Raw genomic sequence first — 26,383 nt, 5'->3', positions numbered from 1 at the left:
TAAGCCTCTTGTGCAACTGGAGACCCCTCCAGCAGTTGGACCTGTAGCTGCATTTGAAGGTCCACTTATAATAAGATTAGGGAGCAAGCAAAGCTGAGGATAAAATAATAATAAAAGTTAGCAAGACATTATTTCGAGTTAATATACATAGGATTAGAAATGCCTTAGTTTCTCTGCCATTCACATTCAGTATAAATTATTCAAATCCCATGAAGGAGAGGTATGCTACTACCTTTACAAGAAAACATTTGGACCCAGGGAGAGTGTTTGCCAATTGCAAGAATGAGAGACATCATGAATTATATTATAGTATCATGATCATCTGCAAAAATATATAATAATTATAGTCTGTTATCAACATATAATTGTCAACATAATATTATATATACATAGCCTGCATGGCTAATGTCCTTCCGATCTCTTATCATCTCGTTACATGTGTAGTTCAAAAAGCATCACTCTGAATTCTTATTGTCTGTATCCAGAAATAAAATACCCTCCACTCAAATGAGTCCTTGTACATATACTGAGATCAACATCATACTTCTACTGCTGCTTATTTAATTTAACTAACTGCTCATGTGAATCATGGTCATGTTCAGCTGGACAAAATCGATGTACGCACTTCACCACATGCCTTGTAGACAGCAGAGGTATGCGTAATATTATCCTAAGGGGCAAGGAAAGACATTCTTTGTGTCTTTGTAGAATGAACTAGTCAGGCACTTCAATAGGAAGAGCATCTTTTGTTTCAAACGTGTACTCATGCAGTTGTGCAAGACTGTTTGTTATGGCTGTTGTATCTAGCTATCGGATTTCTTTCTGCACAGGGCCTCTGAATATCATGTAGAACAGTAAGCATTGGATGGTAGTCAGCATGTAGGCAGTCTGTTTACTGACATGTTATGCTTGGAGAGTATTATAGTCTGTGGGTCACTGTTGATCATCAACATCATGCAAGGTTATATAGCTAATTAGTGATGAGCTTTCCGCAGACCTTAAGAATCTTTAAGCAACATTTAAGGGTCTGCACCATGTGTTGTGAGTAAATCACAGGCCATGCTGTAGCTGTAGAATGATAGGAATTGAGAGATGACTTGTGATTTGTATTATATTGCTAGCTAGGCTATGTACATAACAAAAAGTACACGAATTTTCAACTAGAGTAGGGACCATAGCACATCAATAAAAAGTACTGAAACAAGTTGGAGACGTCCATGATATTAAATCACAGTAAAACAATAAGATGTGTTAATATCCCTACTGTGCCCAATATACCATAACAGAAATGCACAGTAGGGATATAATGCTTCTTATTGTTTTATATACTGTGGTTTAAAATCATGGACTACTCCAGCTTGTTTCAGTACTTTTTATCGATGTGCTATGGTCCCTACTCTAGTTGAAAATTCCAAATTTTTTTGTGTAAACTTTTTTTTTTACAAATAATGATTATGATTGGTGAAGCCATGCTTACTGCATCTGAAAGTGGCACAATGCGCCCCAGCTATATCAATTATTGTCTGAAAAGTGAGTATCCATTACACTTCTTTGTCAGCTATGCTCAACCAAGAACTGTTCGAAAAGAACCTCTGCAATCCCCGCATACCAAAAGAAAGAAAGAATGGTGTCCAGCATCCCAGTTATATCAATTATCATCTGAAAAATGAAGTATCCATTACACTTCGTTGTCAGCTATGTTCAACCCGTTACACAGCAGTATGACGAATCAAGAAATAATCGAAAAGCACCTCTGCAATCAAAATAGCCACTACGGACAATTTCCATTACTAAGGGAAACCATCATGTGCTACTGCCAAATTGACACTTTTTACTGTCAGGAAAAGGGATGAATGGGACACAAAGGAGGACAATGGCAAGTCCATGAAGAATGCATTGTACATACTGCGATATGCCAAAAGGCACCTCTCGGGCCAAAGCGAACAGTGAAAAAATCAAGCCTGTAGCCTTAGCTGTTATCAGCTACGCTTATCTGAAGGCATCAGTCAGTCACTGCTAAATATTTTTTTTTTAAATTCCGTAGCAACTTGTTGAAAGTGTTTCGGGTTGATCTGAAAGCTTGTTTGGGCTTTAGTTTTACCTAACCAATACTGCCTCATCTTCGTCAGGGAAAATTGAAGCTGGGTTTTGGGTGATGTTATTTCATGGGCCATGCCTACTCCTTTGTGGTCCCTACTATACAGTACTATCGTACTGTATGATTACATCAATCTTTCATAGTTTTTTCACATGGTCTAATCTGTATTGGCATGCTGTAGGATATGGCACCAGGGGTGCATTGGTGGTACTCAAACAGCTATTTTTGTGGATCACCTTTCAATTTATGTCACCCTGCAGCTTTCCTGTGACTTCCTCACAATTAACATAATATTATTATGGCACAGATCTTGACCTCTGAGGTTTTGAATATTGCTCCACTGTGGAAAGCTTAATAATGCTCAGCATCACTAATAATTACTATTTTACATACAGGTTTGGTGACTCTCACAGGCCCATCATCAAATGAGAAAAGTGTGAGTATACAAAAACAAAAATAATGAGCTTGTGAAGTCCTCAGACAATATGCGACCACTAAAAGGACTTACATTATAAGGCTATAGCGAGCATAGCAAGGAAAAAGAAAAAAAAGCGTGCATGTGAAGCTATGCATGTATTAGTCTGGACTATGTCCGTTGCTTACAATTAGCTATTGCAGTGTCTTTAACAGTGGCTGTAGAAAATAATTGATCACAAAACCGGCAACATCTTTTGATTGCCTTGATGGAATGTAACTGAAAATGACCCAGGACACTGATCTCAATAGTTGAATAACAATGCAAAATATTCCAACTGGCAAATCTAGTTCAGCTAATATTTGCATTTATTCTGCTCTGGTGAAGGCTGATTCAAGGTGATGTAATTTCTGAGTCAAAAGGACGGAGTAATGTCTGCGGCTGTAAATTATGATCTCCTGGATGAAGCAAGCTATGGCTAATAAAAAATTTTATGACTAACCACTTACAGGTTTGTCTGTCCGAGGAGTCTATACTTACCCGCCCCACCCTCCACATAGTCTGGCGGCGCCTTCTACATGAAAGTGGCGGGCGCCGCCAGACTATCATATGTGGCACACCCATCCGGATTCGTTAGCGTTACGTTAGTGTAGTCTAGACACCAGAAGCAAACTTGTCCCAGGAATCCGCCTGGTTAGGACACCTACCGTTCAAGTAAATTTGTCAAGCGGCGCCTTACACTGATCTCAACTTGTGTAGGCGACATTCCCCAAACGTCATCATCCGAGTTCCTCGTATCACTGATCCGCGGTTTCCTCAATTCAGCCTCGCCTCAATCGCTTCATCTGTCACTGATACTACATGGAGACCATGGTAGACCTCGACTTTATAATACATATGTGGTTAGTGTGTGTTGTGTCGCTGACACTCGTGACGTTCAGTGAGCCTTTTCCTATTAAGGTAAGACTGTATACTGATTGGTGTGTATAGTATGCTATCACTAGCGATACCCTATACAGAAGAGCTGTGATTGTCCACCCTGGCAATTTTGCCATAATGACTCGACTTGCTGGGATTGCAGTCGCTGTGACAATGGAGGCCAAGGGGCTATAGAACTGTGCAGTAATTTCACTGACACTGTCTGTGAGGATTGCGAAGGTGGAGTGACATACTCAGTACTATCTGTATCAGAAAATGTGTATCGATGCCAACCATGTACTAACTGTGAGCCAGACAGGAAGACAGTGTCTGCATGTACTGTAAAGCTGAACACCATTTGTGGCCCTTGTCCATCAGAAATGTTTACGTATAGCAATGAAAGCTGTCTCACCTGCTCACCATGCCCCAATGATTTGTCCGTCATCCGCTATACTGAGTGCAGATTTAATGGAGCTCCTGAAGGTTTCATGTGTGCTCCAGGTATATACATGTGTGCACCGTGTATGTGTGTGCACACATAACTTATAACTATACCACATGATATTATACCACACATGACACTATCATGAATATTAATAGTGGCTAGGTAATAATTATATTACTTTGCTGATTCAGCTTGTTGAGTTTCATATGTTGCTATACATGTTCTACTAATAACTACATAGGATTGTACTTTACAGTTTTTAATATATGATCCATCATTGTTACTAGTGCTTAACTGTTCAAGTTACTTAAGCAAACGCTACCCAGTATTACAGTTGCCCAGGTGGCTACTTTCTGTGTGCCACTTTCAAATGTGTGACCTTGAATAAATGACTGGAGAATGTAATTGACGGCCATACAATTTGCCATTGTAATGCAACTATAATAAAGTATTTCTATACAAAGGAGATGTTTTGCCACATAGTGGATAAGGTTAAAATTTACATGTGCAGAAATAAGTTTACTGCTGTGACAATGATTTGTAATAGGTTAACTGTTCAGCATACAAGTTCACAATGGCTTGTAATACATGATACACTTAACCATCTTTTACTAAGACCATTTTTTTACATACAGGAACTTGTCCAGGTTGTTCAGACAATCCTACTACCACTACCGTCTACCCCAGTGATGAAGGTGTTTTTATCCCCTCATATACTGACAAGTTAGTCATCATAGACACACCATCAGAGCAACCTACCAATGCTGCATTGGCTGGTATAGCGATAACCGTAGCAATTATCACTGGTGTACTATCAGTAGTTGTAATTATCTTTGCTGTGTGGTTGATGTATTCCATATATGTAAGGGACTGCAAATGGAGAAGGCAAAGGGCATGGAGAACGAGTGAGTGTATTATACATGCATATGCTTACTACAGTTCCTTTTAAAAAGTCTTACGCAATGTTTACTGTGGTAGTTCTAATGGTTGTACTAGTTGTATTGATTACCTCCAAATATAGATTTATCCAGGAATTTTTTTTTGGAAATACCCTGCTACACATTATGTAGACACTTAACCACCACAAATGAATTATGATAACAATTCATGGAATAAAATTGAAATGGAAACACCATTGTCTATTCAACCATTTGGTACAGTTTGTTTTCAGTGTTTCTACAATTCTCCCAGTGAATAAACCACAATTAACAATAAATATATTGTTTTATAACAAGATTTAGGTTGGTATGATTGAATCTTTAGAGGATCTATGGTTTCCTTGATTCTGTTTTTGTCTTATTAAACCTTTCCTGCATTGCTTTACAATGTAGGGGACCACAGTGATGATGCAAGTACTGCCCTCATGTCTGCTGCAGAGGAAGCTCCAGAACAGACCACTGCTAGTGATGAAATAGCGATGCCTAGGATACCATTCTTTCATACCTCTGGTATAGATCATTACCATAGCTTTGTATTCTAAGATTTATTTTGTAGAGCAAAAAATTCATCCATCTTCTGAACTGTTGCACATCATTGGCGTTGTAACTGAGGTTACCGACAAGTGGCAATTAATTGCTGGAACACTAGAAATTAGTGATGATGTAATTAATGAAATAGACAGAAGTTGTCATGGTGATGCTTTAAAGTGCTGTGAGAGTATGTTGGAGAAGTGGTTAAAAAGTGCTGACAACAGCTGGGACAGTATTATTAGGGCTTGTAACAAGAATGAATTACACAGTATTGCAAAAAAGATGGAGATATTTTTTAATGGTAAAGAGAATTAAAACAATGCACTTTTCATTAATCTGTTTACTGTTATTGTTAGGTGACGAAATCTTTCATGATTCATATATGGCGTCATGGGATTATTTAGTGAACCAAGTTAAGAGGGTGTACCTGAAATGGTCCATCACACCGAAATGGTGTTCACAGTTTAATGATGCCCTATTGTCCTTAACTGTAGTAGTACAGAACTATACCCTAACATTAGAAGATGCCATCCACAAATTAACTATGGAGGAGGAGGTCTTTTCACAGGTAATTGTATTAGTAGGTGTACCTGGAGCAGGGAAAACTACAATGGTACGACAGTTGTTACATAACTGGGCTAGGAGTTGCTCCAATAGTCACTATGCTTTTGTAATGTACACTAACATGTCTGTTGATGCTAACAAAGTAACTGATATTCAAAGTCTTATTACATTACACTTGGAGAGGAGCCCTGATCCTCAAATGGTAGAAAAGATTACAGACATTGTAATAAAGCAACAAGGTGATGGAGTACTGATTATTTTAGATGAGTATGATGAAACACTCTATGACAGTGCAGAGAATTCTTTTATAAATTCGTTGCTCACACGAGAGCTACTCCCGAAGTGTTCTCTTTTGTTGGCATGTCGTCCTGACTGTGTGCCTAAGGAAATGTGTAAAGTAGAATTCGTTGAAATCCCTGTACTTAACAATGAACAAGTCAACAATTATCTTCAAGAGACAGTAGGACCAGTACGTACTGCTGCTATTAATACTAGCCATGTGTGGCCACTGATACATAATCCACTGCTATTAAATATCTTATGTTACCTGATAAAATGTGACATTGAAGTTACTGGCATATCTGCTCTCACTGAACTATATAACATTTTTGTGTTGAAGGTTCTTTCCAATCAGGTGAAAAAGGATAAAGACCATTCAGCTATTATACGATCTTTGCTGAAAGTACTTGCAGAAGCTAGTTATGAAGGATTAAACTGTAAGAGACGTACACTCACTGGTTTATCTGATTTAGATATGCTTGTTGAGAGTGGCTTAGTGGAAAGACATAGTAAAGAGGGAACATATAACTTTGTTCACCTTTCTATCCAAGAATACCTAGCTGCTTACCATGTTGCACACTCTCATAGAGATCCTGAGTCATTGTTAGCAAATATAAAGTGTGACTTCTTTCTGCCAGTTTTCTTGTCAGGTTTCACAGGCAAAGTATTTTCTACATTACTCCAAAACTCTTTGACAATTGCTAGTGTTTGTTATGCAGAAGCTAAGTGGGCATGGAGCAAACGCCACACCACTGCGGAAGAACCTCCACCATTAAGAAAAATGCTTGTCTTACACATACTGACACTTACTCCATACCATTTACAATGTATTAAAATCTTTTTGAAAGAAACTCCAGTAAGTCAAGTAGACATAAGTGGATATGATTGCAAAAGGATGGAATTTCTAAATTTGTTACAGTTTTGTATTAAAAAACTGATGAATTCATTACCTAAGCATACCGAATGTATTGATGATATCATGAGCTGCAAGTACTTGACTACCTTAAATGCTGAACGCATCTACATCACTCAACCAACATGGATATACCTTGCTAACATGTTGAAGACAAACACATCACTGCTGTGGCTAAACTTCAGTCATAATAATATTACTGATCACGAAGTTGTGAATACGATTTCTGATGCTCTTACTGTCAACACCTGTCTCCAAACTCTACTATTGAAATTTTGTAACTTAGTCAAAAGCCATGCAGACTGCATTATTAAATCTTTATTATCTAATAAAACTCTACATCATTTGGACCTCAGTAATAATTTTATCAAAGAACTGGACCTTAAAATTGTTAAAGAAGTTATCCAGCTTAGAGTAATACAAGTATTAGGGTAAGTATGTTTTGGTTAATATTCCACATCACTTACTCAACTTTTCTTTATAGGCTTGATGGTAATCCTATTGAAAGAGAAGTTCACTCTGGACTCAATGAAATAGCTAACTCGGTGCAACGCGACAGTAACACATTATACCTTTTCCAAAATATAAGTAACTGTAGTAACACTTTTGTGAGCTATGAAACCTTTGTGTGATCCCTGAATATCTCCTCCTCGTGAAGTTAGTTTACTGCGCATATCATCCACTAAACTCTATTTTGAAACCACATCACTGTGTGTGTAGCTATAATCTCCGGTAACTAGCTACATTTTAAAATTACATTATAATGTCATCATTATGTAATATTGCAAGCAATTTTTATGTTAATTAAACTACATTATGATATTATCTAGCTGTATACATAAGACCTTAATTGATACATGCTACTAAGAGATTTAGTATAGAATCGGGAAATTATGTATAGCTACAGCAATTATTGTACTTACACATGTATGCATTTCAGTTGAAAGTATTATGCATGCATGCTGTATGTGCTATATCCCATGCCAATGCTGGTACATTGCTGCATGCATGCAGTAGAATAAGACTGTGACTGAACTTACTTTATACAGCAACGTGTGTTTACATGACAATAGACACCACAAAACATGAGCTATTGTCTACTCAGCAAGTTATGCTGACAATAACATAACAAAAGTAAAATACATTGTTATGTACACTGTTGCATGCACTGCAACAGTTTGTCCCACAGTGTAAACATCCTTATGTTAATGTTTCTTTTGAAAATGACATCACATATATGTGATTACATTGTTATTCCAGTGTATTTATCCTGTGGTACATTATCCAACAACAATAAACTTTGTTTTCTGTGATGCATACATCAGTATATTACAGGTGGGTGCAGCTGTATTTACTGAATAACATAAAATAAGCGTAGTGTTCACTTAACTTTGATACAAAATCTAAAATATTTCATGTCCAGCTATACCTATAGTTATATCCTGGAACAACTGTAACAAACTTAAACCTTTCTTCCCTTGTATAGTTAAGACTATCCTAATGTGCCATGTTTGCAAGTTGCAGTTATTCCAAGCAAAGGGTACTTTCCAACTACACCACAGAATACTGTACGCAATTACCTCCAGCTCAGTTGTTATCATGAGAGCTTGGTTAGCAGGCAGCTGGTAACATGCTATAAATATCAAAACTCTGTTAAATGAAAAAAATCCCAGACCAGATGGTATACCTTATATCCGCTAGACCCAGGAACTTATTATTTATATACTACTAATAATTATAATAGTGTTTACAGTTCTAAGAGATACACCTTGGACCTTGGTATTATTATACAGAGGCCTCATCTAGCCATGTATAGTTCACTTTATGTATGCTCTTGCAATTATTGTCTATGAAATCAGTTCAACCTGTGCTCAGCACATGTACAGGTTTAACTGATTCATGGACAGTAATTGCAACTAAGCTGTACAGCTTGCTGTTGCAATGTGCAAGCTAAAGCCATTACATAAGCAAACAAGATCTATTGCACAGTGCATGTACATTGAACTTTATCCCATGGTACGGTCATGAAGCACTGACACATATAGCTATATAGCAGTAATAATAGCTAATAGATGCCGAAGCAATGTGTAATTATATGTATAGCCCATAAATGTACAGATAATGTTCAGAGTGGTCGTCAACCAGCTATATTAGTTTAGGCTAAGTTTCTGATCTGAAGCATAAAATTAACAATAAGCTTAAGTGGCTATGGCCTTAGTTGAGGAATAAAAAAATGTTTTTGCAATTCAACAAATATCCTATACAGGTGGATAGCTGTATGTGTGGAAATTCTGCAAATGTGTACTTGGCAGGCTTATATGTGCTTTTGGAGCTAACAAAAGTCATGATCTCTGAGTTCCTTGCATACAGCTAGATTGCAAGCCATAGAACAAGCAAATGCAAGTTTCTCATCAACAAATAAAATTCAAATGTAAGCAAAGAGATGGGTATAGTTGTATAATGTTATAAACCTCACACTCATATAATAATAACAAGATTGTTTTGGCTCTAGATCTGTTAAGTTACAATACTTACAAACGCTGTAGTTATGACATCATCCATGCAATATGACCACAATATTATACCTGTACACATTTGACATGTGGTTAAAAGCTGGTAATTATAACTTAGTCAGCATTATTTTTTAGTTGCTGAGCTGGCCACATGCACTCCATAAACAGTTTGTGCACTGTAACAATTTAGTAGTGAATTGCTCTGCCACAATACTCACTACTTGGTGGTCAATGTAGTGACGTTCGCTACAAAATTAGTAGTGAACGTCACTATATACACAAAAATAGTGAGTATTGTGGCAGACATTAGTAGTGATGTTCACTACATTTAGTAGTGATATTCACTAGTTTGTTTTTACTGTGTGGCCTTGAATATATAATGTGTAGCTGATATAAACAATAATGTGGGTAGTAGGGCAACTCATCATTCATTAATCTTCTGACTGTTTTATTGAAGTTAGCTGAATGCTCTATTAGAGGGTGAACAGAGGAGGCAGAGCCTGTATGAGGTATTTACCATTAGCGTAGGAGCCTAAGCAAAATATTAATCTTTGAGTAAAGTGAAATGGCACAAACAGGCTGGGAAAAAAAGCCAATTCATCCTGACACAGCTAAATGAACCATCATTATATGAGTATTATACTTAATTTCAAGTGCAGTGAAATATTTTGTAAAGATTTGCCAACCATATATATGCATGAAGTGGAAACATCCATAACTAATAAAAATGAATTGAATACTTTATTAATGTGCATGGGACCTACATATTGAATTCGATTATGACTTCACATTGAGCTCAGTGCTCAAAAACAAAAATATTAATGGACGTATGGCTACAAGTTTCTGAAATTTGGCTAATTTAATTTGCAGTACCGCTTTGCCTACTAAAATATTTATTTTTGAGTTTTCATCACTGGAGGAGCCAAACTGCATATATCTGCTATTGACACTTTTACTGTTACCGCTAATCATCTGGTTGGCTGAAATTTTATTTCTTTTGAAAAAAATCACTTCTTTTTTATAGGCCTCAATGTATACATACTGAAATTAATGGTATTCTCCTGAGACACTGATATCATGTCCAACCAATAGTTTACTATCACCCAAAGCCACACTGCTACATCAACAAGCTAACCAGATACCACATGTACATATATGGAGTTTGTGGTGTGATACATAGCTGCAGCCAATAACAGTAAACATGTGTACTATAATAGAATTTTCTAAGGCTTAATTGTGATCTAATTTTGCTTCTGTTGATAGACCAGGTGGCCTTGGTTACTTGTTTAGCATTGATCCCTGTGCCAGAGATTTAATATAACTAATTTTCTAAAATTTATTTATAATTAATTTTGTACATTTACATTTTGAGATAAATTGTAAGTTGACTTTTTATAAAGTATGAGCTTCTGGTTGGATTTTTGAATCTAGTATAGCACATGCAAGCAGCAGATCTATAATTATTACTGCTTTTTTGCTATAATTTCAATCTAAGCTGCGAGCACTGATTTCATGCACCTTTTAAGAGATGCAGTGGCTAGTTCCACTGTATTCAAGACACACATGTTCGCAACCTATAGCTTGCTGCAGCTGGCCCATATTGTTGTTAATAAATAGAGTTGTTATCCTATTTGGGGATCACAAGAAAAGCTATAAATGCAACTTCAGAATTGACACTAAACTGCTAAAAAACCCAGCCTTATATATATATTGATCAGTGGTGACCTAAATGTAGGGTTACTTATTACTGATGTAATGTAGAAACTAAATCCCACCTATTATACTGACTTGATCCCCACATCTTGTTAAGTGTCATGCAAATAGCACAGTATTAATTGCTAGACTCTGGCTATGTAAACAATACATGATATTGTTATTTACCAATTGACTAGCTACATAGCAAAAAGGTGTGATGGAGTCACCAACCATGACACACCTAAAACCACAAGACATTGTTGTCTCTATAGTTTATACTGTCTACAATAATTTTATGCTGAAAGCAGCTTTATAATTAGTCACAACACCTTAAGGCAATAAAATTGTGGTTTTATCCCATAGTTGGCATGTATTTGCTACATACAGCAAACATTGTCTATAAAAGTTGACATCACATGTTGTCCATGTGATACAACTAAGGATCATGACCTCATACATGTTGTTAACTAAAGTTTGTAGCTGTTTACTGTAGTAGCCTGGAAACACAGTAAAGTTAAGACTTAAATTCTTAGTTTTTTCATGAGCCTTAATCACAGGATAGGTCAAAATAACATTATTTGACTTTTAATCATTAATTTGGTCACATGTATTACAGTAAATACATTGAGCAACCCTTATTCTTCTAAATCATAACACTCAGTTCAGGTTACAGGGTATTTTAAGTTAAGAAGGGTATTTCCAAACATAACCACAATAAACTGAACAGTTTATATAGGTGATTAACCACATTACCATTAAACTATGTGATGACATCAGCACATTGAATCTGTATGTAGTGGAATCTAGAACCTTTCTATAATTAATGATTGTTTTTTGTTTTTTTTTAAATACATGACCACTGTAGAAACAAACCCAGCAAGTGCATCTATCCAGAATTTTATTTGTGGCCAGAGATATAGAGCGGGGTAATTTAGCTATCACAGTAAACTGCTGCATGAGAGGATCACTACCATGATATTTATCGCCTTATAAGATGAAATTAATGAGTCTTAAAAACTAGAGCTAACAAGTAATATATTATTCTCAAGATGTATGCTAAGTCAAGTTTCTCTGTGAGCTGCTTTCCTCCTACGTGGCATCCTAAAACACCAACAAGTAAACCACATCACAATAGGTATCTAATATACTTCTGCTAGCATATCTTCTTCTCATGCCTTCTCATTTTCATCAATTGGCTCAATGCCAGATTCTCGCTCTTCCTAATAAAACTTCTTGCTAAGAAATGAAACACAGTGAGTTCTGCTTACCTTTGTAGTACTCTGTCAACTTTCTGGCCATGAACTTTTTTCCCTCTCCTTGAAACGGTAAAAAAAAACAACAACATTTAGATCACAACTAGCAGTTAAATTTCAGTAAAAAATTGCTTTTACATACCACACACTTAATTTTAACAATCAAGTATATACTACTCTAATAGAACATTCAGCAGTTCATGATACAGTACCAACCATTTCAACTGGAGGTTGATCATCCTCTTCTTCATGCTACAAATGACTCTGTTTCTGCTGGTTGTTCCAGGGGGTTTAGTATTTCTAGCCATCTGGAATGGGCTCACCTGTCTTCTTACATTAAGTACCACCAATGCTTAGAGCAGCCGGCTATAGTGAATACAAGTGCAAAATAACTAAAGTAATTTACTCTCTAAGTACAGTAGGGGGCCACCTTAAGGACGCTGAATATCTTATACGCTGAATAATGAGGTGGCCTTATTAATGATGCCTTCTCAGCAAACAATACATTCTGATGAGGTAGGAGGGATACTAAGAAAACCCAACAGCATGATATAGAATGTTTATTTAGTATGTGTCCTCTATGTACATACATGAATTCACAGAGACATGCACATACGTATGCACATGAGTGCACAGCATCACATGGCCAGATTACTTGTTTCTCTAACTGGGTAAATAAGTAGGGTCTGGAACAGTTCACAGTCCCCTATTGATACTTGCATGGGCACTACTTAAACCATAGATATACTACCCCTAAAAGAGATTGGAATGATAAGTGCCAGAAATAGAATGAGGATGTATTTCTATAATTTGCACCGCATACTAATGTTTTCATGTGTTTTGTGAGAGAGATTAGAATCTATAAGAGAAGTGTGCCACCATCCTACTAGCACTCACAACCCAAGCATTAGATTAAAGCTTCAAAAACAAATGATAATAATTATTTTTGCTAGACAACAACTATATCCAAGTTACAAGAGCAGAAACACAACAGTATGACAACATTGAGCAAAAGGAAATACACAGTGTTTAAACTACAGGAATCTGTTCTGTTAATAATGACCAATAGGGTTCTAAAAAGCCATGTATCATTGATACCAGTACAGAGGCTACAGGAACAGAAACATACCTTGGTGTAGAAGCGATACTGAAATGGCATAATATGACAAGTTTCTTCTGTGGAAAGGCTAGTTAGTGGCTTCCACCAAAGCAGATTTATATCACTCAACCATAGAGAACTTTCATATTATGAAACCATGTCCACATAGCAAGTAGAAAAGTCTATGGAGAGTCAATTATCCGAACTACTATGGGGAAGAGTGTTCATGAATAACCGAAAGAGAAGCAATCATAGCTTTGTTCAATTACTCTAATAGAGCATACACCTGATTGCAAAATACTCCAATTGAACAATCATTTTAGTGTTCACACAATTGATTGTTTGGTTGACTCTCCACTACATTTACATGACACAACCAACTCACTGGGCCACCTGTACACTACTCAGGTGCTATGAGTTAGTACAGGCAAATCCTCCTGGGGCAGAACTAGTAACCTACAGGATGCTGTACCATGTTTTAGAGGTAAAGGTATACACAACTGTTGTTCCACCTGAACCTCACCTGTTGTGTGAAACATAGTTGGCATTTGTGATTTTGCTTCCCCAGTCTTCCATTAATTAATATAACTGGGTATACTGGACACACACACACACACACACACACACACACACACACACACACACACACACACACACACACACACACACACACACACACACACACACACACACACACACACACACACACACACACACACACACACACACGACACTACAAACTACACAACACACCTGCACATCCATAAGTAAGATAGTATCGAGACACAGTAGTGAAATCTTACTGTACACACAGTAGCCTCAGCATTGACAATTCCCAGAGTATGCCATGTTGGTTGACCTTGGCTAGTAGCTATAACATACCAGATCATCAATCACAACATGCCATATTGTATATTTGATATACCTGAACTTGAGTAAAAAGTCTTAACAAAATACTAAAAACTATTTCACTTTATAAGGAAGTATTGATTATATAGCAGCCAGTATCAGATACATGTAGGGCTACTTATGTGAACACATTAAAATATCATTCTCTTTTATTACACCAAATAATTGTTGGTGGAATATCATGTAGCAGGAAGTTTTTGAGTTTTCTTGCAAAAATAAAATGAATGATTTGTAAGTAGTTTGTTGGTACTAAACAGTTGTTAGTTAACTGGTGGACACTTGCTCATGAATCTTTGGTTATCTGGACATCTTAAATCCAAAACATTGGGAGCAAAAACATGTTCACCTATCAGATATGACTGGTTATGGAGGATCAGCTAAACATATTCAAAACATTCTCTTAAATATCCCAATTAGCTAGTCAACTAACTTTCTGATCTACTAGCAACAATCTTCAAATCACAATGATTGAAGTGTACTGACCGACATCCTGTCTTATGTTCCTAAAGTGTAACAGAGAATAATAAACTATGCCAAATTTGAACAATATGGACACCTTGGGACCAACCAATATGGGACCAACCAATAGTGTCCTGATTATGAAAATGTTCCGATTTTCCAGATCAGTATGTATCAAGGGATACTAACAAAGTGTCTGCATTTTATAGGTGTCCTCAAGTGTCCAGATTAACAGGTTCCAGTGTACTCAATATAGTATAGACTGATTGTATGAAATAGACCTATACCCAGAGGAGGGCGGACACGATTTAAGCGCTACTAAAATATATTACAGAAATGGTTCGTTTATAACGTGCTAAAGGACACTAAGTTTATGACAGGAGTTACCACGCAATGTTATCGCTGCTTTGTATGGCATGCGAAGGGCTGAGGTAATCGCACACGATATACATGACATTGTAATACTGTCTTAAACCAAAGGATTTTTACAAAACCAAACATATCATTTTAAAACTTACCGATTCGATTATCCAGTAAACCTCACTGTTCACTAGATTTGTATTGAGTCTATTGAGTCTCACATGAAATACCAAGTGGAGAAATGCAATTAAAGCAATAATTTTACGTATCAGTGTTCACAGGTGATACTTCCATAAGCTTTTGTCTGGTTTGCAAAAGCTAATTTCATGCAAACATTACTGTATCTGACCCCTCCAACACTACCAGCTGGTACAAGATCACTGATCACAATTCTCAGCAGATTGAATTTCTTGTGAGCAGAAAACTATAGTAGAATCTCTATATTTTGGGACACAGACTTTTTGGCCAACTTTTGCTGTAATAGAGATTTTCCTCTTTCAGAGGTTAAAAAAACGTATCAAAATTTTTGTCCTTATTATGGAAGACTTTTCTATTGTGTCCTTAATTCGAGGAGTTCGCTAAGAGAGGTTCCACCGTATCTAAATTTCAACTTAGCCATAGTATCATCCAAAGAAATGTGTGGAATTATGGTAGAAATCGTTGCAGATTCCACAATTGCAAAAATTGGACCTTGCAACAATAACCCACTGTACAGTATCTATGGAACAGTGTGGTGGGAGAATTTAGCCAATCAGAATGTGTGAATATTACTACCCTTATTTGGAGTATTCACCAGTATAAAGGGACAGTACGCCAAGCCATACAGGTGCTAATTTTACATCCCATTAAATACGTTCATGATGTAATAATTGCATTTTATTGCATCACGCACAATTATAATTGTAAACAAAGTGATGGTAATGGTATAAATTTATGCTGTTTTACTTGTAAGGTATCTCCCCTGCAGTTCACATCATCCATGTGGTAGTGAAAAGAACCACTCTATAAACCTGTGTGAATTGCAAACAGCCACATCAGCTAGGCTCTAGTAGCTGGTACAAACTTGTAATGTTGTCGCGATTGTATTACTGACAAGAACTTGTAGTAAACAAGCCTGTTCAGTTAATTAATGGTCTACAATGGGCTAGCACTGCTGTTCTTGTGGCTACATTTTCAAGTGCTCCATGCCATTGTATTACCTTCGAGTATAGACCTTCTAGTATAGATGGGTTTAGTGGGAAGGCATGGTCACCTTACATAACCTAAAAAAATCACGTGAATTATACATCCACCATTTTTGTAGGGCAAAAATGTGAAGCTTGACATGAGTGAATGCGTGTTCAGAATGTCATGCAGTTGTTGTGCTGTTGCATACATGCAATGAGGAAGTTGGAAATGTGGAATTGAGCCTTGTGAATTCGCCAAAGACCCCGAGAGAAGACATCTTAGTGCAGTTTGAACTCAAGTTTCAAGCAGTAGATGCAAGCCGCAACTTGGGACTGTGTTGGGCAAGGTGTTATGTACTTTTAAGACTAATTTCAGTGCTACACAGCTCAATTTTTCTCACTAATATTTCAAGCTGATTTTAGATAGCTAATACTGGCATATCCGTTTGGCATCCTCTGCACTGGCAAGCGCATGGTGTGCCATCCAGCTAAATCCAGATTAGCTACATTCTACGAAGAAAAGAATCCCAAATTCATTTAACACAGTGATATAAGCATGCAGTATCATGTAAAGTGCTGGAAGGATGGGGTACTGCTAAATGACTATACAGTAGTTCAACATCATTGAGTTTTACTGATCAAGTTATGTATCCTGAGCCAGATGAGTGAAATTACATGTCAAATGATGATAGGATGCAAGTTGTACTTGAGAACTACAAACAATTGTAAAACACGTTTGTGAATTTCATTACAAAGTTTAACCAAACAGATATTTGTATACTAACTACATTTTTACAACCAGAGTGCTTAATTGCAACATGATCAAATTTGAACCATGCATGTGTAGCTATAATGTCTTTTCACAACATTAATACAGACTCCTCTTTTAAGCAAAAAACAAAACACCTGTGATTTAGTACTGAGTGCTACTATTATGACAGTTTCCTCTGGCAGCAGAAGAATAAACATTCCATGATAACCTTTGAACTGTTACACTGACAGTATATAACCAGACTTTAGACTACCATTACAACATTGCCTGTCTGCTAAGGCATGCAGCCACATATAGGCCTTGCCGGAAATTATGTGATTATGTGAATGCAAAGTACACAAGAAGCAGAGTTTGTGTCTCACATTATTAGGCATAATTAGCATATATGTTATAGTTCTTATCTCCTACAAATCCCCACCCACTGCTCAGTAGGGCTGGGCAATATTGAAAAAAAGTAAATGGTATACCTTCTGTAAAAAATATCGCAGTATTACTAAATATCACTGCATTAAAGCCATTTACCTCAACAAAAGTACCTAGCACTCATGGTTGGTTTAACAAGTCTCAGGTGCAATTACCACAAACAAGCTTGTTTACATAATTTGACTAGGTGACTACCTAACCACTTGCCTACAAATTTTGTCACATGTCTGGTTATCCTCAAATAAAACACATGCTAAACAGTAACAACTGTCATGAGAAGTAACCGTTATAGTAGTCGAAGCAAAACATTAGAAAAGTCTGAATGATAAGAACATAGCCCAGACGCCTGGATACTACATACGAAGAAAGAGGATCCTCCAAAAAGAAATGGTAGACAATGAAACTGGCGTAGCCTTGTTATTTAATGAACATAAAGGAAGAATAGACTTAAGAACATTATTGTTCCCTTTTAGAGACTGTCAACAAGGATTTGGGGTGCAAGCCTTATTACTACCCACAATTTCAGTAACGTATGACAAATTTTTAAGATCTGGGCTTCCTGAATTACTTTTTGTGCTTTGCACAAATGCCCCCTCCTCTGTTATCGTTGTCCCCACCGTTTCAATTAAAAACAGTCCACTGTACAAGATTATCACTACTTTTAACAGATGTAGAACTTGAATTTTTTAAATAGAAAGGTCAGTTAAGAAAATAAAAGAAAAGGCTAAGAAAAGAAAAAGCTAAAAAAAAAAACTAGCTAAAAAAGACAGCAAGAAATAATGAAACAATGGAACATGGAACTTGACTGAATATGGTCTGAACATGTAATTTGTTGTACCACTATAATGTTTGTTGCATAAAATGTCTCTAGGATGATTTGCAGCATTTTGGGCAGTGCATGTCACTTTAGGAGCAAACAGTACTACCATACTCTATGTAAGTTTAAGTGTTATCATTAGCTTGTAATTGACTGGTTTCTGTCATTGTTTTTGCCTTTTACTATCCTGCATACCGTATATCAATTAAACTTGGCAGTGAACTAAATTTGGCGAATTGGTGATTCGTCACTAAGCCGCCAAATTCAAATTTCGTCAATACTATTTTCAAACTTTGAGCCAAGCAGTTGTTGAAGTAGGTTTTCGACAAACCTTCGTGGATACTGCTGAAACTGGTAAATTAGTGTGGTTCCACACATGCAACTGGGTGTGGCTTACTGACTAGACTAAAACTCATACTCGATTAGTAGGCGTGGCTCCACGTAAGCTTGCAGACAGCAGTAGACATGAATTCGTGCAGCCATTGATAAATGGGCGAATATGCCTATAGACAACAAATAATCCTGAAAGTGGGTGTGGCCACGACAGAAATTGGAGCACAGATATTTGAGTAAAGTAGGCATCTATGGAAGCAGGACCCAAATATTCTTTAAAGCGAGTCGATACAGCATCATACTTACGCCATTCACCAATTTTTCTGTAAGAGCATTTTGCCAAATTAAAATTTCACCAACTGCATTTTTATAGCAAATCGCCAAATATTAGTTTCGCCAATATTTGTTGTCATACGGTATCTTCTCCAGCCTCAACGCAATCACTTTCAATGCTATGAAAATGTGTGGCTAACTATAGCTTTGTGAAGCTTTTATAATCTTGCATCTTGGTGGCATGCTTGAGACACATTAAATAAGACCAAAGGTACATTTTAAAAAATTGATATTAGTAAAAGGTGACGGACTTGTGTGTCTTCATCAAAGAACAGTGTATATTACCAAAGATGGTGTGAAAATAGATGAGGACTAGTATTGCTGAAGTCTGTATGTTAGAATCTTTACGCAAAATTGTGTAGGGTATGCAAAATTTCTCCTATAATATAGAGGCGCCATCAATTACATCAAACCCTCCTTCATTTGATGGCTGGTACTCACGGTTGGTGGTATTTGTTGTGAGAGCTGTTGGACGGTCCATGCTACAACATCTTTTCATTGTTTGATGACCGTAAAGTTCCTTTGCTTGCAATATTGTTCAACAACATGATCGGTGCCTATTCTCCTGAGAATGCTTAAGACATTGCATGTGGTAACAGATCTCCCAGTGTGCTTTACAATGAGTAAAAGTTTCCATTGCCCACTGGAAATGATCTAATGACAGACGAAGGCAATCTATAACAAGTTGCTTTTTTTACTATAACAAATGGTGCTCAAATTATGGTGTAAACTGCGTATATTGCCAAGTTGCTTATAAATTATAAACATGCAAATCTTTGCTGCAATATCTCATCACAGATGACTACAAAACAAATGGAAAACATTTACACCAGAATATAATGCTATAATTACCTGCTTGTCAACCCAAAGTGCTAAATTTGTAACTAAAACAGCTGGAAGGAGACATTGCAAAGTAATGACTCCAACACTGCAACCACTTAAATGCAAAATTACTTTAATGGCATGTCACACTGTCCCTTCTTTAGCTGGTACACCTTCTCATTGGAGTTAGTTATCTTGGTGACTTCTTCCAGACAAGAAATGTTCATGTAATTATTTACTCTTTTATAAGGATTAAGAGTTTATGTATTTTGTACTGCATTAATCAAATAACTACTAGTTTTTACATATCATCCTCGTGTTGGCTTTCTTGTTGGCTGTGTCCTTGATCTTCTTCCAGACATGATAAAAACTTCATGTAATATCCTTCACATGAGCTGTAGCCAGTTCTGGCTAGTGAGGGTCTTTGTTCTTGGTTTATCAAGAGGTGACGATTCTTCTTTACTGGATGAATTATCATTTTGGGCTTCTTTTTTTGGTGTACAACGTCACTTCAAACAAGTTCTATACAGCCTGATCAAGTTGTGGGCTGTTACATAGAAATGCCTGCCAGACTTATGTTTGTTGTGGAACACACTGATATGAGAACTGTGTTTATATTTGGCTGTATTTTGACTGACAGGATTCTCTTGTAGATGAACTTTAAAATATTATACATGAGAATGAGCAAAATCAATTAATAAACCTCTCTATATGGATCCTTTGGTATATTAGTTTTATTTAATGGTAGGAAATTTTTATCTGTTTCACTGCTTTGTTTACAGCACTCAACTTGTAGTTGCACTTGGAGAGTGGACCCACAGTCCAATCTTTGTAGTTTACTAAATGAATAAAGAATAATTAAATATGCAGAGTATATAATCTATAGATGTACACTAAAACCTGAGATTCCACTTCCACCTACTGCAGCAACTTGTGTATGTCACTGCTAAGAGTGTTGTAGCCAGGAACAAACACATCTACATGCACACGAACCTAAGTTAAAAGTTACTACTCTGGTACCAAATTCACCGAACAATGCATTGTCATCCATGTCAGTGGCAACTATAGCGATCACCTCCTTGAAACCAACCTTGTAAGCATCATAGTTCACTGCAGGATTCCCATTTCCAGCACAACAATGATTGGTATGTATGTTACTTTCTAGCACTCTTCAAACAGTACCACTAGTAGTGACCCAGGAGGTTGAAAAGTACTGTTTTTTTTTGTTGTAAGAGTAGCAAACTGTGTAGGATGTACTTTTTCAGTATCTCTCCTTGATGAACTAATGTGTGTACGTGATCATAGGAACAGCAGAAATGAAACACGTGCAATTATTAATCTTGCTATTGCCGGAACTGTCAACTTATAAAGTCTTTTTAGAGGGTAGCTAAGTAATCTATGAAAGTATAGTGAAACAAATTAATTTGGCATGGCCTATCACACCCACAGAAAACGGCTGCTACAGATACCAGTCAACTGAGTGACTCTCTCCCTCAATTGATGGAAATGTTAGACAACACTATCTGTCAGAGGAGCAGTATGCATGCTCATATAATTCCATCTGTGTCATCATTCAAAGTGGAGAAACAATTGATTTGGATCTGCTTACTAGAGCCATTGATGTGTTACAAGATCTCACTGCTGCACCTTTTCCAGGTTACAAGTATAAACTAGAAAATGATATAAACGAGATGAAGAATAAGTTGGACAAGTTAGAAGCAAAATTTGTTAATTGGTGAAATTGCCAGTAGAGTAAAACGGAAAATTATGAAGCACATATTCAAAGACTTCCCTGAGATCGTACATTTAGCACTGCATATCACGGCCATTACTTCTTATTACACAACAATTCTTTAAGTCTGTCAATGTACAGTTTTAGTCCAGTAAACTTATATGTATAGGGAACTTCTACTCCGAGCCTGATTTATGTGTGTGGAAATTGTTGGACATTTATCCCAACGCATGTGCAGGAATGTAAGCTACTTCTTGAGCCACAGCGGAAATATTGCTACTTGTACTGTCACTGGTCCACTTCATCCTTTTCCACAGCCACAGCAAACACATCGTGTCTATTTCCAGTTTCCTTTTTGATGGCCAATTCTTCCCCCCACATAAGGAGTCCATACTTTTTATACACATGATGTCCTTGGATATAAGATGATAATTCAAAAGTATTGACGCAGTTATATGCCATACCTGATATTAAGCCCCCTTGAGATCAGCCCTTGCAATAATTTACTTGCTTAGCAGGTTTAACGGGTTCTACACTAGGCAAACATGTGAACACAACCGAAGCTCACGTTTCTACTAGGAAAACAACTGCTGTTATGGCATCTAATCATCTTCAAGAAATGAACTGACATTAATAGAGCGTAATACTGTACGGTGATTGAGTACAGTAATAAACATCCTTGAGATAGTAGTCGCTCTATTGCTGAAGTGTTCAGTTGCGGTCGAACACAAAATCAACAAACTCTAAAGAACAAAGAGAGGATTGTGCTTGAATTAGAAACAAAAGGAGAACCAGCAACAAGAAAACACAAACGAAGGCTGGAATTCGGTCAGTAAATGATGCAGTTTATCAGTGGTACCATTTGGTGAGGAAAAGGAATGTTCCAGTAAGTGGGCCTATGCTACAAGAAGCTTGATTAATCACTCATAAGCTCCAGCAGCCTGAGTTTAAAACATCCAATGGTTGGCCGCAAAGCTTCAAAAATCATTTTGGCTTAAAGCAGCTAACTGTCAGTGGTGAAGCAGCTGATGTTCCACAAGAAGCTAAAGAAGGCTGGTTTGAAAGACTGAAGGTCTTGATACAGGGCTATGAATTGGAGAATATCTGGAATGAAGATGAAACAGGTAGCTTTAGAGGGCACTTCCTGACAAAACATTCGCTGAGATGAGAAAGGAATGTAGAGGAAAGAAATCAAAAGAGCATCTTACTGTAGCATTTTTCGCCTGTTGACAAAGAGCCACCTGTTGTTAATTGGAAAGGCTGCCAAACCTAGATGTTTTAAAGGACTAAGAAATTTGAAAAAGCCACATGACGTTTCGTATCATTCTAACACCAAAGCTTGAATGAACAATGAAATAATGACAGCTCTCCTTGCAACTTTGAACAGATGGCTTTTGAGAACTAGCAGAAAATTCTGTTGTTGATTGATAATATGTCTTCTCATGACCCAGCCTTCCAAGAGAAATTCTCTAACATTAAAGTAGTGCTTTCGCCCATAAATACGATGTCAAAGTTGCAACCACTGGTTACTGGTATCATTAAGAATATTAATGTCATTATAGGCAGTTGCTTATAAACCATGTCCTGTCACAAATAAATTGCAGCAATCTTAGTGCTTCTGAAATTGTGAAGTCTGTAAATGTCTTGATGGATCAAAGAAGCTTGGGACAAAGTAAAACCTGAAACCATTCGCTGGTGCTTTAAGACTTGTGGTGTAAACCTTGATGATTCTGAAGATCAATCTCCTGGAGATCCATTTGCTGATATACAAGAATGTCTTGATGAACTTGTGAAACAGGGTTTTTGATAAGAATTTTGACTCTGAGTCAAACTGACCCAGCCCAGACCAGCATTGAAACCGGGTCGGGTCATCCGGGTAACATTTTCTCTGGGTCATCCGGGTCCGACCCGGTTTAAAATTTATCTGGGTCTGACCTGGATTGGATCACGTGAGAAACAAAATTGTTCATTTGACGACGGGGAAACTTATAAACGCTGGTTGCGTAGCTCTTTAGTGAGCCATGCCTACTTATCGCGTTACAAACATACACTCAGCCACGCCCATTTATTAGTAAGTGCAGTCTGTAGCACGAAACTGTGTCCGTTGCTGCCTGCAAGCTTACGTGGAGCCATGCCCACTAATCGATTATTGTACGAGTTGTATATAGTCTAGTCTTGCAGTAGGATAAGTACTATTGTGAGTCACACCCACTTCAATATATCGGGAAATTGTAATACTAGGTATGCACGAAGCCACTCCCAATTGCTGTCTGTAAACTCACAGTAGCTACGTGGAACCAAACCCACTGACTGATTTTAAATTATAAACTTACCGGCTTAGTTATCGCATAACTACTCGTTTACTCAACACGAATCGAACGCTCAAAACGTAGTCTTGCTCGCTCAAGACTACCCGAAGCATAGCTCTTATTGCACGCCTCGGCTTTAATTAATCCAGGTCACATCCGGGTCTGACCCGGATTGCTATCCAGGTCAGTGGGTCATCCGGGTCAGCAGTAGTGACCCGGTTTCAACGCTGGCCCAGACATCAACTGCTCTATACCACTGGGCCAGTCAGCTTATGTTTGATGTGTATTAGTCACAAAGTTGAACTAGTGCTGAGAAAATTGGAGCAGAAACCATGAGTAGTGTGGGTCATTTTGTGTTCAATGGAGCGCCATATTGCCTTATCAAATACTCTGTTGTGAAACAAATTGATCCAGCATGCACCTCAGAAGAATTAATAACACAATTATGACTACTGAATCCATGTGTACCACATTAAAGGAAAGAATGGCCCTAGGCATTCCATAAATTTAATAATTTTGCGTCTGAATGCACGCCCCAATAATCAACTATGCTGAAAAGTGAGGTGGCCATTACGCTTCATTTGTAGCTATGTTCTGCTCATTACACAGCATTACAAGTGAAGAACAGTACAAGAAACTTCTCTGCAATGAATCCAGTTGCTACAGAAAATGCGGGTGAAAAGCATGACACAGCCAGAGGGAAGCTGTATCGTGCTATTGCAAATCGACACCTTGCGTTATCAGCGAAAAGAACTGGAACACAAAGGAGGACAAAGGTAAGTCCATGATACATGCATTGTACGTACTGCGGTTGGCGAAAAGGCACATCTCGGGATAAAGTGACGTTGAACATTGAAAAAATCAAGCCCGTAGCCTTGTCCATAGTCCAGTTACGCTTGGCTGAAGGCATCAGTTAGTTAGTTAGTCAGTCAGAATAAAATGCTGTTAAATATAAATTTTTAAAATTCCATAAAAACTTGTTGGAAGGGTTTGGGGTCACTCTGTAGACATTTTTGGGCTTGGCTATGTCTAACCAATAGCTACTGCTGAGCTGTTATGAAGGAAATTTGAGGCTGGTTTTAGGGTGATATTCTTGGATAAGAATGCCCAAAACTGCATGATCCCTAATATACAGTACTACCATACTGTATGATGTACTTCCATCCATTACAACAGTTCACAGAACACAAACATAAGTAATATAATATTAACATACTTGCTACATGGTAATGTATTAGACTGGCTGACAGACCACTGACTGGTAGTGATAGACCTTCAGCTGCCGTGTGACTTCTCCCATTGCAATGAACTCTTGGTTCTCAGTGCTAGATAATTGTAATTGCATATCTTGAATTAGTCAAATATAAAAGAATGTAGCACTATGAAATAGAATAAACTTTGCAGGGGTACAATTGTTTTAAGGATGATGTTACTTTGCCTGTGATTATTTGGTAGGCTTAGATTCTGTTCTGGCATTTTCTGAAGCTTGTTGTATATAAAACAAAAACTTTGACTGAGTTTCTATGCCATGAGATGAAAGGTAGCATCTTTAAGGCCAGATTCACAAATGCAAAAATGTAAACTGTACAATTCAAACTGATGTTCTATGAGAGTTGTCCAGTATTACATCATCACATGTCAATGTTGCATCATCCCATCAGCTACTCAGTTAGACTATTATTCATTGTAAACAGGATAAAGGTGATTAATAACAAGTCTGACTTATGACAGGCACTAACAGGCTTGCACATGCAGCCATACATGCGTTAATGCTTGATACATCATACTTTGTATGGCTCCATTAAAAATTCTATTCAGGGAAGTGCAAAAAAATATGTACAAGTTCCAACAAACAATACTACAATTTTTTAAAACCACTACTTTAAGATACCATATAGGGGGAGAGTTTCGATGGGCAAAACTTTCACGGTACAGTTATTTGTGGTTACCTTTTGCAGTAGAGCAAAGTACGGTAGCACCCACTTAGCCATTGCATAAACAAGGCAGATAGCTATTAAGTGGGCGTGGCTCATGACAAATATCATGCATACACACACTTTATGATTGATTAGTACAGTGGGTGTGACTCCAAGTAAGTTCATACAGCAATGGAAATGGCTTCATGCATACCCTGCAACACACCTTACTGATAAATGGGTGTGGTACCACATTTGACTACAGATACTGACACATGATCCCGATATATGGGCATGACTCACAAAAGAAGCTGAGCTGCTGCAGAACTTTCCCACATTGTCAAGCAAATAAATTTATTTCACACATCAAC

General features: G+C 37.3%; 1 protein-coding gene and 1 long non-coding RNA gene across 2 annotated transcripts in view; one reads left to right on the top strand and one right to left on the bottom strand.

Moving 5' to 3' along the window:
- Nucleotides 1–3,136: 3,136 nt before the first annotated feature.
- LOC136238770 (NACHT, LRR and PYD domains-containing protein 14-like) lies at nucleotides 3,137–7,926 on the top strand. Its single transcript, XM_066029360.1, has 7 exons — nucleotides 3,137–3,473; nucleotides 3,533–3,932; nucleotides 4,512–4,781; nucleotides 5,208–5,324; nucleotides 5,371–5,646; nucleotides 5,702–7,532; nucleotides 7,586–7,926. The coding sequence occupies exons 1-7, from the start codon at nucleotides 3,375–3,377 to the stop codon at nucleotides 7,731–7,733; spliced, it is 3,141 nt and encodes a 1,046-aa protein (XP_065885432.1). The 5' UTR covers nucleotides 3,137–3,374; the 3' UTR covers nucleotides 7,734–7,926.
- Nucleotides 7,927–12,291: 4,365 nt separating this feature from the next.
- The window catches only part of LOC136237589 (uncharacterized), a 76,256-nt gene continuing 62,164 nt past the window's right edge, over nucleotides 12,292–26,383 (bottom strand). Inside the window, exons 7-12 of the long non-coding RNA XR_010692568.1 lie at nucleotides 25,313–25,421; nucleotides 14,415–14,525; nucleotides 12,779–12,928; nucleotides 12,578–12,625; nucleotides 12,458–12,529; nucleotides 12,292–12,410 (exon numbers count right to left, since the gene is read on the bottom strand). This is a non-coding gene — a long non-coding RNA (uncharacterized lncRNA). The remainder of the gene's footprint in view (nucleotides 12,411–12,457; nucleotides 12,530–12,577; nucleotides 12,626–12,778; nucleotides 12,929–14,414; nucleotides 14,526–25,312; nucleotides 25,422–26,383) is intronic.

The sequence above is a fragment of the Dysidea avara genome, chromosome 11, assembly GCF_963678975.1.
Source record: "Dysidea avara chromosome 11, odDysAvar1.4, whole genome shotgun sequence".
NCBI lineage: Eukaryota > Metazoa > Porifera > Demospongiae > Dictyoceratida > Dysideidae > Dysidea > Dysidea avara.
The sequence above is the reverse complement of the archived record's forward strand: the minus strand, read 5'-3'. Positions and strand labels throughout refer to the sequence as shown.